The following is a 16,406-nucleotide window of genomic DNA, read 5'->3' as shown; positions in this document are numbered from 1 at the left end:
TGTTGCAAAATAAAAAAACGTGATCGTCAATTATCATTCAGGTCTCTTGATCTTTAACATTCATGAGTCTCTGTTATCTTATCTAAGAAAAATGATAGAGCAAATATTAACTTTTTGTTAGTGCCTTCTTGCAGGATCTACCACCATTCTTCAGCGTACCGTCTGGATATTTATCAAGTTCGGAGCTTAAGTGACTATTTTGTTGTATCCATTGGGAATAATTGTACCTGCCTGCCAGCCTTCCTTACTCCTGAATGAAAGCCTGACTGCTCTGAGGCATGCTAGCACTGGAGAGTCTGGTCTATCCTTTTGGGTGGCATACTGTTCTACCATTAGGTTAGATAAATTACAAAGCCCTCACCAGCAGGTTGTGTGTGCAAAAATCTCCCTAACATACATCAGCAGACATTTCCTGCCTGTTATTTTGATTGGGACCAAATCATCCCAACCCCCATTTCCTCCAGTTCAGATACAAAAAGCAGTTTGTGAGTCAGGTCGGACCCTGCGAAAGTATTTTACCTTATATGGAAGTTTTCAACTTGGGAAGGTTGAAAGACAGCCAAAAAGCAACATGACCAAAGGACAGATCTTAAACCACTACATGGAAGCCATGTTGAGTAAATGCTACTCAAATCGAAATTATGCAGATAAAAAGATGGTGCATGATAGTGCACCAGAAAAATTAGTTAGAAATGGCTTATTGACACCAGCCTGTCCCAGGTACACCAAAAATAATAAAATGTTGCCAGAAAAAAATAATAATAGTAAGTATAGGGATAGGGGGGACCCCCACAGTAGTACTCCATTGTAAGGTGGTATGTGCGACAGGAAACCATGAAAGGGGACACAGCTACTCTGTACTAGTAACCTTAGGGCTGACAATCGCCCCAAAAATAAATGATTCAAGCAGATATATGAAGTTTGACGAATCGAGGGAGTTTGTCCCCTCTTTGCAAGCTGAGGGAGGGAGGCGACCCTCCCACACCCTCACGTGATGCTAGGGCAGTGAGGCCTCTCCGCAACACCCTCCCTAGGGGTCGAGGCAAGTAGGACCTCACCAAAAAAGACCCCCCCTTTGGGAACAAGGACTCCCGTGAAGAATGCCCTTCACTAGTGAACCTAATGGCACACATGGGACTACCAAATCTTGTCAAGTATCAAGACTGGGCCGAAGAAGAGGCTGAGGCATGCTGTTTTTCAGGAGAAAGAAAATGTCTCTAAGGTAACGTAACCAATCGACTGAAAGGAGTGGGTTGAAAGGAGAACACACGTCATGTAGAGAAGAACAAGGACGAAGAGAGAGCGAGCAGTGCGTCTCCAAGCAGGGGAGGGTCCCTGCTGGCGTGAGCCTTGGGAGAGGCATAGCCATTGCGGGACACGGAACCCGCCAATTCTAAACTCGCTGGGAACCCAGAGAACGAGCGCTGAACTGTCAGCATAGAAATGGTGGTAGCATGACCCTGAATGAACCAGGGTGGGCCGCTGGCCCGGGCACCAAAGCAGAGACAATCTGAGGGAAGCCACTACAAGCGACGCAGATCCCTGGTGAGCAAACACTGAACAATCGGCGTACCCGAGAGCCAGAGAGGAGAGGAATTGGTGGTAGCATGACCATGAACGAACCAGGGTGGGGGCCTGCCCCATGCAAGAAAGCCGAGATCATTCGAGGGAAACCACTACAAGTGGCGCAGTTCCCCCGTAAAATATCAAGGATATCAGAATAAGTCGAGGATCGCAGGCGAGGGACACTGATGAAGTTGGCTCTTAAGTGCAGCAAAGAGATCGAACCAACATCAGACCTGTAAGAGTCATTGTGACCTTTCCTAAGCAGGAAGAAGGTAATGGGGGACTGGGGAGACACGGGAAGAATAACCAAGAGTATAATACAGAATAACCCATCTCAATACGAATAAGAAAGAAGAGTTACTGTATTGGAACTGTTATGTAACAAATACGAAACACAACCTGCATTGAAGGAGAGTGAAGTATCATTGTTAAATGTGAATTGTGATAGTTTAGTGAAAAGAACAAGACTATTCCCTGGAGATGAACGACGTAGAACTATAATACGCTTACTAAAAGTGAGCTCTGCTAATACAAGGAAAGAAAGACTACCATTCCCAAAGGGGGAGGTGAATGAAAGTGAGAGAAGCCCAAGGCTTAATTGTTAGGGAGAATTCTCAAAAATGTGCTAATTACCTTCACCTTAGAGACCCCCGGCAACTCTGCTGGATTTTGAGGACTTGATTTTTTTTACCTGGAGAGAGAGTGAGCCTTTTTCCCCACTCTCTCATGTATTTTGATGTGCGTTTTACTCTTGTGTTTTCTTTTGTTATGGAGTTTAAACAACTCCATAGGCATCATCTTTTCATTTGTGTCACACAACACCCTCAGTGCAGTGGCACAGGGAAGCCTTTCAGGCTTTCCCAAGGTTTAAATACCTTCTCTGGGATAAACTACTGTTTCCCAGAGTAAGTAAAGTGAAAATGACTTTGCTAGTCTTTTCAATTCCTAGACCCAGCACACCCCATCTAACAATAGAGTGCTGGAGGGGTTACTTAGTATCCCCTGTGTCTAGATACTCATGTAGCAGTCAAATGATACCCTTTCCTTTCAGAATGGCTGGTGGCAGTGGTTATACAACGAACTACCATGATTTTTCCCGACCGCAAACTATTCGTAGCTCCGGTAACGTTAAATCGCAGGAGCCAGGTTTTTCAAGATGGCGTCCGAGCCCCCTCTGTAAAAACAGGTCCCAGTCTTCTTTTTTTGCCATTTCTTTTTGGAAAGGTCCTTCTAGAGTTTTCTCTTTGTGCCAAACCAAGTTTGGTCACAATGGTCCATCGCCTTTGGCGGGCTTCAGGATTGAAGACCACCTCTGGCGCCCAAAACTCTGGGGTGGGCAAGAAGTGAGGGAGGTCCCCGAAACTCCCTGTGCTTAGTCTCATAGGAGACCCAAATGCACTCTGTGGTGATCGGCTGGCTGACTGTCCGACAAGGACAGTTACCCTGCTGGGTGAATGGCAGCTATGCTGGAATGAATGGGAGAGAACTGAATAAAAGGTGAGTCTCTTGGCTTGGAAGGCAGAGTTGACCACTGGAACGAAAGAACCAAAGACTAGCTGGAAGAGGACAGCTGCTGCAACCCCTGGACCGTTGGTTTGCCCGGTGAAGACCTGCTGCAGGTCTGAACTGCCAAGTTCATCTCGACAGAGAAGCCCTGACAGGACGACTTCTCCCTTTGAATTGGTGGGAGCAATCAACTCGACAGTAAGCCACCTGGATACCAATCTCAGAGCTGGTTGTATTTTCCTCAGAGTGCTGCAGGAAACCTAATAACCAGAGAGAGGGACGCAAGCTTTACTTACAGCTACCGGAATCAAAATTTGCCAGTTGCCCCTTCTTGAACAGTCCCAGTGCAGGAGTCCCCCTCGATGACCTCCCTCTTGTCCCCACGACTGAAGCACAGGGACATTGAGATCTGCAGGAACTGCCAGGAACAGAAGTCGTCAGCTGTGGCTTTTTCTTCATTTTAAGGTACTGTGAAATCAGAGAGAGTACTTAGCTCTCGCGGTGAAAGTATTTGAAACTTTCGCAACTCGCAGGCCTAATCAGCTTGTGACCCAATATATGATTCTTCTTTTTACAAACTACTTCTAAGAATGTGTGCAGAGACTTTTCCGTTGAACCACCAGAACCGCTTTGTCCTATCCAAGACTTTAGCCCATTGACTTTGGCCTAGCCTATTAAATTGAATCTTCTGGTGAACCCAAAATATCCACAATGTCTAAGAATAATTGTAACCTTTCATGTTCTAATAACATTTGCCTTTTACTACTCTTGAAATGTATTCTGAAATAGTATTGAAGTATATGTGTGTATTATATAATTGCCTCCTTCTTATGAATGTTTTATAACTGACAGATAAATAAATTAATAAGTATTTATCAAAGAAACCTTGAGTGTAAGAGTTTGACCACTTGTGATTGTAGACCTCTGTGTAACCTCATTACTGCTCACATTCCCCTCTTGAGATAAGCCTGGCTGCTCAGTTCTGCTACCAAAACTGTAGTACAGACCTGTGTAGTACAGACTTATACCAAAGGTTGGTTTAATTACACCTGTAGTCATAGTTGTGTGTGGTGGTCCCAACGATTACTGCATACAAGCTCTGCCTAACATTAATGAATGTGAACAACCTGAGAAAACGAAAGTACCAGAAATTCTCAAAGGAGGGGATGAACTAAGGAATATATTCCTATCCTGAAAGAAAGGAAAACATGTGAGCCACACAAAGAAAAAGAGTGTGAGATAAGAAAGAAGATCTGGAGTTAAAGGCCCACCCAGCTTATACAAGCAAACAAGCTGACCAAAGCAAAGACTTGCCTAATGTGAGAAAGGAATTAACTGAACTGATAACGTTTCCAAAGAAGAGAACATATACCAAGTGCTGGAATTACAGAGCAGGGAGACATTTCACTGCCTTTATTTTGTTAAGATAGTGCTATGGTCAGATATTGGTAGTTGTGGACAGATTATTTTTTGGACATTGAGAAAAAGATGACTGACTAGCACCTTAGTTATTCTTTAGGTAGGGAACATCACATAGTCATACGGATAGCTTGGCCTTTCTGAATTATTTGACAAACCTTACCTAAAATGTCCTCAACAAAAAGCCGGGGATTCCATCAATGCCAATGGAGGAAAAGTTGCAAAAGGACATATTTTACACCGATCCTTGAGGACAATACCCATCAATTAATGTGGCCAAGTAAGCGAACATCTTAACTGGGGATAAAAGGTAATTCTGTTCAGGTTTGAATTAGGACAATACAAAGTAATAGGGAGTGCACTGAACATCTTCCAGTTTTGCTCCTAAACCGATTAAGTTATTATTTTAAGTGTATAATGTCCTAGCACACATACCATGTTAGTTCAGCTTCCCACAGACAATTTCAACTGATCACTGTAAAACATGTATTATGCTGTACAATGCTGAATAGAGGTTTCAATTAATCAAATCACTGCAGTACTTACCTTGATCCATTGGACATATGAAGCAATACGCAGGCGCGCAGACCAACGTAGAGTGTGCAGAATGTCGCATTCACTCATATCCGGTGTACTTGTAGCCAACTGCTTAATGTAGCTCTTGGATGGCGGCAAAATACCCAGAATCCTCCAGAGCACCAGGAAGTAATATTGGCGGGCACATGCCTCCTAAAAGTGCAAAGAAGATCAGATGGCATCTCGAATTCATACAATATAACACAACATGCTAATCAACATAACCAGAAGCAAAATGCAACAAAAAGTATTGCGTCCTCATCAATGATCTGCTAATCTTTGCCTCTTTATAGGTGATAAAGCTATGTCCTTGTCTATTATATTTGTTGAAATATTGACACTTGCTTTACTTTGTCACAAGCCTATGAGCACATTGCATCACCGGGCCACAAGTCCCAATTTCTACTGTGTCAGAAGACCGAATTTTGTTAAGGAAACATGGTCTTATTAGTCTCAGTTCTTAGCCCCATGCTGCTTCATAAATCTAGAGTTCAACCTGCTAGTGAAAATGGACTCTTGGAGAGTAAGAAATGATGTGCTATGTGTATGTGTACAATTGAAGCGGCAAGTTACTTTTTATGGTTGGCTAGTAACTTACAACTTTAACCCATGCATCATTTCTCTTTGTAATGTTTTCCTCTGAGGTCGAGAAGGGCTTTACAGATACTTTCATTTAGTAAAGCGGTATCATGGATGTGAGGTTTTCCTGAACCACTACTTGTGGAGGATTTTGGAAATCCAACCTTGGTGGACCAGCAGAGGTCGGACTCAGTCTTAACTCTCTTTTGGCAAAAAGGGCGCGCAATTAGGCTGGGTCCCAGGAGATCAAAGTTTGGTATGAAGTTTAATTAACACAAGAGCTTCAGAATTAGTGGTATTTCCACACAGTCGAGTACAGAAATGCTTCTATTTAGTGTTAGGCAGAAACCGGTGCAGTTCCCTTAAGGACCACTGCAAAAAGTTTAAGACCACAGGAGTTAGCAGTAAACCCAATTGGTAGCAGTCTGCACCACCCAGATTTACCTGGTAGCTGTGGCTGAGCAGTCAGACTTCTCTCAAGAAGAGTTAGGCAGTATACAGAGCATACACAATAGGGCAGATAAACACAGTAAAACAAGCAAACACTGACCAGAGCTTTGGTGTAAAAGATATATAATTATTTATTTAAAAACACATCTAAGAAAACACACTGGCACTAATATCAAGCAAGTTCAAAAAACAGTCACTAAAGTATATACACTCCCTTAAAAGAATATTAGACAAGTGTTAAGTAAAGCACCACTTATTTTCAGACAGCGGTGAGCGTTTAACGCAGATGGCACTCTAATAATTCGGTTTGAAAGGCAGAGCATAAATTGAAACAGATCCCAACACTTTCAGAAGAACACAGCAAGAGAGGAAGGCAAAATCAAACCGTGAAGTTAGAGTTCAGAAAGCCGGATCAACTTTAAGAGGATCAGAACGAAATGTGTCCAAGGTCACACGGTTGGAAAGTGCACAAAAGTCTCGAAAAGGTTCAGAAAGAAGTTGGACCAAAAGAAAGGGACCAGTTAGATGGTCAAGAGACCAGCCCAGTCTAGAAGGTTAAGGATTTACTGTCACCTTGTAGCAATCTATAGAAAGGGGGACCAGGCGGACACAGTACCTTGAAATGGTGAGAACGCTCCAGCGGAGGCAGTTGTTCCTGGCAGTGGGTGCAAGTCAGTGCTTCGTCCGGCGGAAGAGAAGGTCTCGTCGGGGAGGAAAGCAGAAGGTCGTTGCACTGCCAGGGAAGAAACCAGCTGCCGAGTTCTCGATTAAAAGGGGCAGTCCTTTTATTCGCGGTTCAGTGGTCAGTGGCTATCCGGTTGCCGGGGTGCTTAGCACAAACAATTCGACCACTAGACGTCCTGGTAGGCGAAAAAGAAAGCAAACTGGTTGTCCCCACCAGCTCAAGGGGAAGAGACTCTCCGGCAAGAAGATCTCCTCTGTCGTCGGGAAGTGGTGAGACGGTTCAGCAGGGCTCCACCGGTGGTGTCGTCGTTGCAGGTTGGCTCAGCTTCTCCCTCTTCGGATTTTCAGGTCCTGTGGCGACTTCTGAAGTTCCAGTCCCAAAAGCCCTGCTTTTATGCAAGAAACCCCCATTCATTCAGCCTAGCTGTCAATAAAACATGCTAAGTGGTGAGCGGGGCGGCTCATCACTTGGGCCAATCACGCAAGAGTGCGACTTGGGTTGGCAAGGCAACTTGGTCCAAGGTGCCTAAACCCCCTCCTAGGAGGGCTTCTGTGTAGAAGCCCGCCAAAGGTGGAACAAAGGGCTCGACCTTTGGTTTGGAGTTACAGAGGCGAACACAAACGCCATTTTAAAACAGAGTTCTAGCAAAAAGACCCTACCGGTGAATTAATATTAAATAAATAAACCGGCGGTACCAAAAAGTGGTGCGTTTAAAATACATGGGAAAATCCCATATAGAATATTCTTAAGGAATATTCCGCGTGGTAACCACTACCACCAGCCAGAAACTCGACGAGGGAGGACTACACAGTACCGCCTCGAAAAACAGACCCAGGGGCAATCGAATTACCCCCATCAGTACTTCCATATTATGATGGTTTGTACTGGTTCTGAAATTTGGGACTAGTAAAGCCAATGGGGACTTTACATGCCCTGGGAGACACCCCTGTGTCACTGCACTGAGGGTGCTGTGTAAAACACATAGTAAAACCACATGAGACCCTATGGAGTAAAAGACCCCATAGCACATAAAACACATTAACAGTCAAAGGATCCCCTCAAATCATGTCCAAGAGTGTGAGGAAAAGAGTCTCACTCTTGGCAGGAGAAAAAAAAACAAACTCCAGAAATCCAGCAAAGCTGCTGGGGGACTCAATAGGTTAGAAAATTCAGCCTAAACAGAGAATTCTCCCTTACATTTAGCAATACATATGCCTTAGGTCAAAGGAACTAAAACGTTAAGTGAAACAATATGACAATGCATTACTTACCGTAAAAGCATTTCTGACGGTTGTATCTGCTTAGATTCACATGCTGTGCAGGTCAAAAGGAACTAAAACGTTAAGTGAAACAATATATACATATATTATTAGAGTTTGGTTTCTGAATTGGAACAAACTTTACCATTTGGCCAGGTTATGCAATAGCAAGTGCATACCTTAAGGGAGGGAAGAAGAGATTAAGTAATCTTGCATATTCCTTAAAGGGTTATAAGACATAGCCATATTCAGAACAAACATGTCTAGGTCCAATCCGTATCCTGGAAACAATGTTTCCAAGAAAACCAACAGTTCTTGGATACTTACGTGATACTTTGTCATATTATTCAGAGTTGACCCATAGGGGACAATGGACTTGACACAGCAATAGTCCTAGAGTCAGTGCAAAACTCTAGTCTTTTATGTTATTTTTTATTATTTGTTGTATTGTGCATTTGTAAGGCGCTTATACAACAAGTAACTTGTGTTTCGAAGCGCCTACAGGGCAACGGGGAGGGAACATGGGAATGAAAGGCAAATATAACAATGAAAGAGAAGGGGTGCCACTTGACCTTGTGAGCATGCAGAACGTGCAAGTGCTGAAACTCATTTTTAAATGCAAGTTATGTTTCCGGGGAAGGAAAGGGCAACTGTGACCAATCCATGGAATTCATCCCTACGCGATTCACTCCCTAAGGAACACAGAGTAGGATCTCACTAGGCATGACCCCCACGCCACTAGAGCAGACAAGGAGACTCCCAAGTAGGGATCTATCTGTACCTCCCTCATACCATGAAGGTGGATTTCTCACATCTGGCCTGGTGGACAGATTTGAGGAGGCCACCCTAGTTGTGAACTGGGGAACTCTGAGCTTAGCCTAACCCAATCAAGGTAAGCATGGAGAGTGGTCAGGGTTTTTCTCAGAAGTGTGTCAGTGGAGTCAGGGGTCCACAATGAGTCCACACAATGAAGAACAGAAACATTTATTTTAGAAAGGAATGTATACAAAACACAAATATTAATTCTAGACCTTAAACACCCACTAAAATTTTTTAAAAAACAGGTGATGCTATCACACAATACTCCAACACACATACATTCACCATAGGTTCTTAAAATGCATTCAATGACTTAAATAAGCAAAGGAGGCACGTAAAGTGATGCAGCAAAGATGGAACCAAGTCACAGGTTATATTCCCTAACTTCAGCAGTCCATTCCCTAAGAAGAATGTCATCTTATGCCCAGGCGTCACAATGCTGCTCCTCAGAATGTATCTGTAGCAGGTACGTTACTTGTGTTGGTGATTATTCGCAAGAAGAGGTGCAACAAAGTTACTAGGTATGTAAAATGTGTTCTTATCTTTCAGGTTTTACTACTCAGGTACGATGACCAAAAAGCAGCGGAATGGAAGGTTACAAAAACTTGTTCTCAATGTTATCCTATGGAGAACAGGGGGAGACAAAACAATCCAATGGCAAACAGGTCCCTGCTAGGGAGATGAACAAGTTCTTACCAACTGTGACGTCCTTTCGACTGGATGTTCCTCCCACGTATTCCTCATCTTAGATATATATTTGTCAGCTTGCTGCTTGTTTCAGAAAAAAATTTCGCCAGAGGGCGCTGCGCTCGAGGCCACGTAGCTTCCTCCCTCAAAGGCCACTGTCGAGCGTCGATGTCATCCGTCGTATAAATGGCTCGAGCCGCGCCCGTTGGTTCAGTTCTGTTTTTTCGATGTTAAAGGTCATATCAGTTGTATTCTGTGTCTGCAGATGTCAGGCTCTTAAGGAAGTACAAGTGCAACAAGCGCAAGAACTGTACAGAGGAGTGGGATGGGAGGGTCGATGAGGAATACGTGGGAGGAACATCCAGTCAAAAGAACGTTATAGTTGGTAAGTAACTTGTTCTTCGAATGGATTGTGTCCTCCCATGTATTCCTCATCTTAGATAGACTCCCATAGCAGTTGTAATTTAGAGGAGGGAGTACCATAGTTCTTCAATTATGCACAGAATGAAGGAGGGCTTTTGCAAAAAGGCCTCCTTGGTTAGAAGTGGTGTCTAAACAATGTTTTGCAAAAGTGTGGATTGATGACCAAGTGGTCGCAGCTCAAATGTCTTGCACTGGGACACCCCTCTGAAGAGCTATGCCCCTGGTTGAATGAGCCCTTAAACCATCTGGAGGCTCCTTCCCAGCCAATTTGTAACATTCAGATATTGCTGGGATAATCTATCTGGATATAGTTTGTTTGGACACACCAAGGCCCAATTTGTGTCCAGTATACCCGACAAACAACTGATCTGTTTGTCTAAATCTTGCCAGTCTAGATATGTAGAAACCGAGAGCCCTTTTAGGGTCTAGTCTGTGAAATCTTTCCTCATCTTTACTAGCATGCGGAGGAGGATAAAAAGATGGTAAAGTTATTTTTTGTGACAGATGGAAATCCGAAACTATTTTAGTTAGGAAAAAAGGCTTGACCTTTAAAACAACTTTATCTTTATGGAAAACCGTGTGAGGAGGCTTGCAAGAGAGTACCTGCAACTCGCTCACCCTGCGGGCTGAAGTTAGAGCCACTAGTAGAACCGTTTTTAAAGTTAGGAGCCTTAAAGGTCAAGAATGTAAAGGCTCAAAGGGGCACACATATACTTGAAAACTAAATTTAAATCCCCAATGGGAACTTGGAAAGGTGAAGGAGGGAACACATTTGTTAACCCTTTAAGAATTTGGATAACTAAAGGCATTTTGAAATATGAAACCTCTTCTGAGGAGCGCTTGAAGATGGATAGCGCTGCCAAATATCCTTTAATAGTTCCAACTTGGAGGCCTGAGTTGGCTAAATCTAATAGAAAGGAAAGCACCATGGGAGTGGTACATTGAAAAGGATCCACATTCTTATCCATGCACCAGTTACTGAGTTTCTTCCAACGACGCCGGTATAAGGATTTTGATGCTGACCTTCTGGCCGAAAGCAAAATCTCCATAACGTCGTCCGGGAGGTCCCAATCCTTATATCTGAACCTCTCAGAAGCCAAGCGTGAAGGTCGAGTGTCTTGACCTCTGGATGGAGAACCCAACATTTCTCTTGCGAGAGAAGATCCTCTCTGGAAGACGTATTGGTGGGCAGATGGACATGTCCAGAAGGTCCGGGTATCACGTTTCCTGGCCCAATCCGGGGCAATGAGGATCATGGTTTTCCTGAACTTTAACCTCCTGATTACTTGAGGAATCACAGGGACTGGAGGAAACACGTAAGGAGTGGAAATATCCAGTCCACTACGAACACGTCCCCTAGAGCTCCTCTCGGGGGAAACTCCCTTTAGCAATACAGTTTGCACTTCCGGTTGGCACCGGTCGCAAACAGATCCACTTGAGGGGTTCCCCAAAGGGTGAAGATCTCTTGAAGGACTTCCTGAGCTTTCGCCTACTCATGGGAGACTGTGCCCTGCCTGCTCAGAGCATCAGCCGCCGTGTTCAGCTCTCCGGCTAGATGAACTGCCGACAGAGAAATTCCTTATTGTATTGCCCAGAACCAGAGCTGCATTGCCTCTCTGCACAGTGGGAGTGATCCTACGCCTCCTCGTTTGTTGAGGTAGTACATGGCCACTGTGTTGTCCGTCATTATCAGGACATTCTTTCCCCGTACCGAGGGCAGAAAGGCATTCAGCGCTTGTCCGATTGTCCTCAGCTCCAAAAGGTTGATGTGTAGTTTGGACTCCGATGGAGACCAACGACCGCCGATTGTCAGATCGTTGGTGTGGGCTCCCAACCCTATGAATGAAGCGTCCGTCAATACAGTTATCTCCGGTCATAGTTGCTAAAAAGGTTCCCCTCTGAGGATATTTTCCTTGTGAGCCCACCATAGGAGATCTTTAGCCACCTTAGACAGGACTTGTAGAAGATCTGACATCTCCCCTGAAAACGGGGACCATTGAATCCTGAGGGCCCTTTAAAGGGATCTCACCCTCAGTCGAGCCTCTGGCACCAGAAAAATACAGGATGCCATGAGGCTTAGCAACCTTAGGAAGTCGAACGCTGGTAGATGTTGGGCATTCTGAAGTTTTATTACCATCTGCAGAATGTGGTGAGCTCTTTCCTCGTGAGGGGAGGCTTTCCCGGAGGTGGTGTCCAGGATCGCTCCGATGAATTGGGAGCTTTTGGCTCGGAATCATTTGTGACTTCATGTATTTGCGGGAGAAGCCCAATTTTTGTAGGAAGTGACAGGTTATGGCCAGATGTTCCAGGGCCAGTTCGGGTGAACTTGCCCCGATTAGCCAATCGTCCAGGTAAGGGTAGATGTGAATCCCCTCCCTTTTGAGACTCGCTGCCACTACCGCCATTAGTTTGGTGAAGACCCTCGGGCGGAAGTCAGCCCAAATGGCAGAACTCGAAACGGATAGCGAGATCGACCAATTGCGAACCTCAGGTACTCTGTGTTTGAGATGGATTGGCACATGAAAGTTAGCATCCTGAAGGTCCAATGAAACCAGACAGTCCTGAAGCTGAAGAGCCTGAAGGATCTGAGAAAGGGTCACCATCTTGAACATTTCCTTCCTGAGGAAATTGCTCAAATTTCTCAAGTCCAAGATGGGACTCAATCCTCCGTCCTTTTTGGGGATGAGAAAATAAGGGGAGCACCAACCCTTGTTCCTCTTCGCTACAGGTACATGTTCTATTGCACCTTTCTCTAGCAGGGTTAAAATCTCCTTCACAAGGAGCGGGTCTGTAATTTTTACAGAGTTGGCTCCCGGTAGATGATCTTGAGGCCTTCGATGAAAAGGAAGACAGTTACCATGGGTTACTATCTTTAGTGCCCAAGCATCCGACGTAATGCCCTGCCATTCGTCCAGATACTGAGTGATTCTGCCTCCCACGGGGTCTTGTGGGTTAAGCCCTCAAAGTGGCTGAGGAGGTAGTAGCCGCTGCTGTGGCTGATCTAGCACCTCTCCCTTTTCCACCACGAAAGGGTTTTCTTTGTTGTCCCCTCTGACTGGCCTGCCCTCTCCCTTTTCCAAAAGAGGAATAGAAGCAAAAAGGGCAACTCTTCCTGGAAGATGACCCTGCGTAAGAGTGCTGTTGAGGTTGCCTTATAGCGGCGCCGAGTGCTTTTGCTGCCGCTTTCGAGGTCTACAGCTTCTCCAAGCTCTCGTCCGCCTTGCTGCCAAACAACCACAAGCTGTCAAAGGGCATGTTAAGTAACCTGGATTGTACATCAGATGCGGAACCAGATTTTCTTAGCCATGCAAATCTACGCAAGACTGTTCTAGAGGCCATGGATCTGCTTATACTCTCTGCAGTATCTGGTCCTGACTTGAGGCACTCCTCCATAGCCTCCTTCCCAGCCTTTACTATCGCCAGGAAACCATCCCGCTCCTCACCCTCCGGGATGTGATCAGCCGCTCCATCTAAACAGCTCCACAGGGAGTAAGTGAACCTAGCTAATGTACAAGTGACATTAGTAGACTTAAGGGCATACTACCAGAAGTAAAAGCCTTCCTCGCCCGGGCATCAATCTTTTTATCGTCCCTGTCAGGGGGCATAGAGGGATAAGCCGACTGTCTATTCGCAGTCGCAGCTTGGATTATCAAACTTTCAAAGAGAAGGATGCTTAGACAAATATTCTGGATCCGAGGGAGCAGGTGTATACTTTCCTACACATTTCTTATTTACAGCTGGTAGAGATTCAGGTGTGTCCCAATTTGTCATAATTCTCTTTTGAAGAGCCTTGTGTAATGGAAGGACTGGGTCTTTCAGAGGTCCTTCATCAATGATTAAGTCGTCCTGGTCATATCTAGAGGACACTGACTTCCACCCCATAAAATCTATCACTCTTCTCATGAGGTTCCTGTACCCTGGTTCAGCCTAGGGTCAGGCCTTTCAAAATCTACCTCAGGTGAGGTATCTAAGCCACTGGCCGATTGTAGGCAGTCAAAGGTCTGACATTTTTTTAATGAGGATCTACCAGTTCCTCAGGGACTTCTCTTGCCCCAAAACGAACACCAGCTCATGTAATTTACTCAGAGGTTTGGTTCTCAAAAATGGCAGACAGATTTAAAAAATTCTTGCCTGGGCTGAGGGTGGAACATTTTTTCTGGTAAAGGTGGAACAGACCTAGCCTTAGCCATAGTTGTCATCTTGGAAACCGGTATGAAACGGAATCGACACCGGCTTTGACATACTCTAAGGAATCCCCAAGGTCATTGAGGAGGACTTCGATGTCGAGTAAGGCTTCAAAGCTGAAGGTATTGACGCCATTTTTGGCTTCAATGGCATCGAAAGACGGGTCGAGTCGATAGCCGACTTCGACGATGAGGACGCCATTTTATCCTCAGACAACCTCCATTTATGCACCAAAGGTTTCTGTACAGTCTCATGAGATGCTGGAGAATCATCGTCCGTGGACGCCCTCGACTTTTTGTCTGATTTAGAGTGAGACGTTTTGGATTTCCATCGGTCACCTTTAGAGTGGACAGGGACATGCTCTTCACAAAGCTTTTTTGAGGGGGTCAGGCCGCCTTCTCAAAACTTTTTAGCATTGAAGCCCTGAAGGCCTCCCATTTATTTGGGGAATCATGCTTCGAAGGATAAGAAATTAACCTTCTGTCAGGCGAGGAAGAAGAGGATGAAGGTCTGACTTTTTTTAAATTTTTCGATGACTAGGAAGAGGACTTCCTTGAGCGACTTTTCGACCTTGATCGCCTCATGACGAGATTTAGATCTCGATTCTTTTAGCACACTTGAAAGACTCTTCCCCCACCGCTAGCTTACCTTGGTGTTCCTTAAGAGCCTTGTTTGACTTCGCCTGAAACGACATGCACTCATCGACTCGGTGATCAGGACTACGGCACCAAAGACAGTTGGTGAGGATCCGTAATGGACATCTTTCTTCCGCATTTGAGACACTTTTTAAAACCTGTCTTGGGTGTTGTCGGGGTTGAGGAAGAAGACATTTCTTGATGAGAAAAACAGACGCGCTGTTTTTGATACACGAAGCAGAATCTTTGAAAAATGGAACTAAACCAACGGGTGCGGCTCGAGCCTTTTATACGACGGATGATGTCGACGGTGGCCTTCGAGAGACCAAGCTACGCGGCCTCGAGCACAGCACCCTCTGGCGAATTTTCTTTCCGAAAGAAGCGGCAAGCTGACGAATATATGTCTAAGATGAGGAATACGTGGGAGGACACAATCCATTCGAATTATCATTTTTATGCTTCATCGTCTCTCCTAGTGATACCCCTCCAACACGTTTTGCTGGACTTCTGGACCTCTTTCTTTCAATCATGAATGAGTGGAGCTTTTTTCCACTCCTTCATACTTGTGGGCTCTGTCTTTTGTAACTATTCTTTGTATTCTACCTGTACTGTGGAGTCTGTCTGTTCCATAGCTCTTAAAGGCATCTGTAGTCTACTACTTCAGCACACAGCCACTTATGGGCAGTGTGGCTGGTAAACCTTGGGGTCCACTAAGATTCTTTTTCTGTATCCTCAACTAACTACAGTTCTTAAAGATAGAGAGATACTTAGTATCTCTCCCAAAACTGTATAGTCTGAGAGATTGTCCAACACTATCTTCAGTGGAGTACCAAAGGGACACCTAGCATTCCCATTCTCTCTGCTCCTGTGACTTTTTAGTTACATAGACATTCTTCTGGTTATGGCTTGTGGCCATAGGCATATTCTATCAACTATTGAGTCGTTTCTTTTACCGCAGGCTATGTGCATAGCCACGGTAGGGAACAATAAGGACACCCAAGTACCAACTTGTACCAAGGGCACCCAAGTAACTTTTCGCCCTTGCTAGAATGATTGTTCTTTGTTAGCCCTTCTACTACCATTCTGGGAGGGGGAGTCAGTGTGTGTGTTTTGCCTTTGGCAGGAATCCTTGGGTGTCCCTGCCTTGGCTCCAGTGTGTCTGGGCAGGCAGGAAGTGGGGGGTTGGGGAGGGGGGTATTCCACCCCTTGTCCTTTGTCAGAGTGCCTGAATAGGACCAGCTCCCACATGGGGTCTGGCTGTCCTGATTGGACATGCAAAAGCCCCTTTCTGTAAAATGCTGAGAGAGATTGCAGAGGAGTGTGCTGGAACCGTATAAAAGGTGAGGCTTCTGGAGTAAAAAGCAAGTCGACCACTGGAAGCTGAAGTAATCGAAGACGACGACTAGGGATGCCAGCAGACTCTCTGAAACACTGAAGCGACCACTGCTGTCCTGACCCCCGTTTTCTGTGCGTCACAGGAACTCTTAAGAGGACGACTCCTTCCCTTTGGCTGGTGGGAACACCCAGTCCCAAGACAAACTTTGAATTGAGCCATCTCCTGAAGTCCTAGGAGTTTTCAGAGCTGCGGAACCCCAATACAAGGAGACCTGCAGCCCA

General features: G+C 45.1%; 1 protein-coding gene across 6 annotated transcripts in view; it reads right to left on the bottom strand.

Annotated features, from left to right (window-relative positions):
• The window catches only part of UBR4 (ubiquitin protein ligase E3 component n-recognin 4), a 2,945,062-nt gene that overhangs the window by 2,209,501 nt on the left and 719,155 nt on the right, over positions 1-16,406 (bottom strand). For all 6 annotated transcript variants that reach the window (XM_069611069.1, XM_069611071.1, XM_069611072.1 and 3 more), the window contains exon 23: positions 5,038-5,220. In XM_069611069.1, coding sequence (XP_069467170.1) covers positions 5,038-5,220 — 183 coding nt within the window. The remainder of the gene's footprint in view (positions 1-5,037; positions 5,221-16,406) is intronic.

Source organism: Ambystoma mexicanum, chromosome 8 (assembly GCF_040938575.1).
Source record: "Ambystoma mexicanum isolate Mex_15411 chromosome 8, UKY_AmexF1_1, whole genome shotgun sequence".
Lineage (NCBI taxonomy): Eukaryota > Metazoa > Chordata > Amphibia > Caudata > Ambystomatidae > Ambystoma > Ambystoma mexicanum.
The sequence above is the reverse complement of the archived record's forward strand: the minus strand, read 5'-3'. Positions and strand labels throughout refer to the sequence as shown.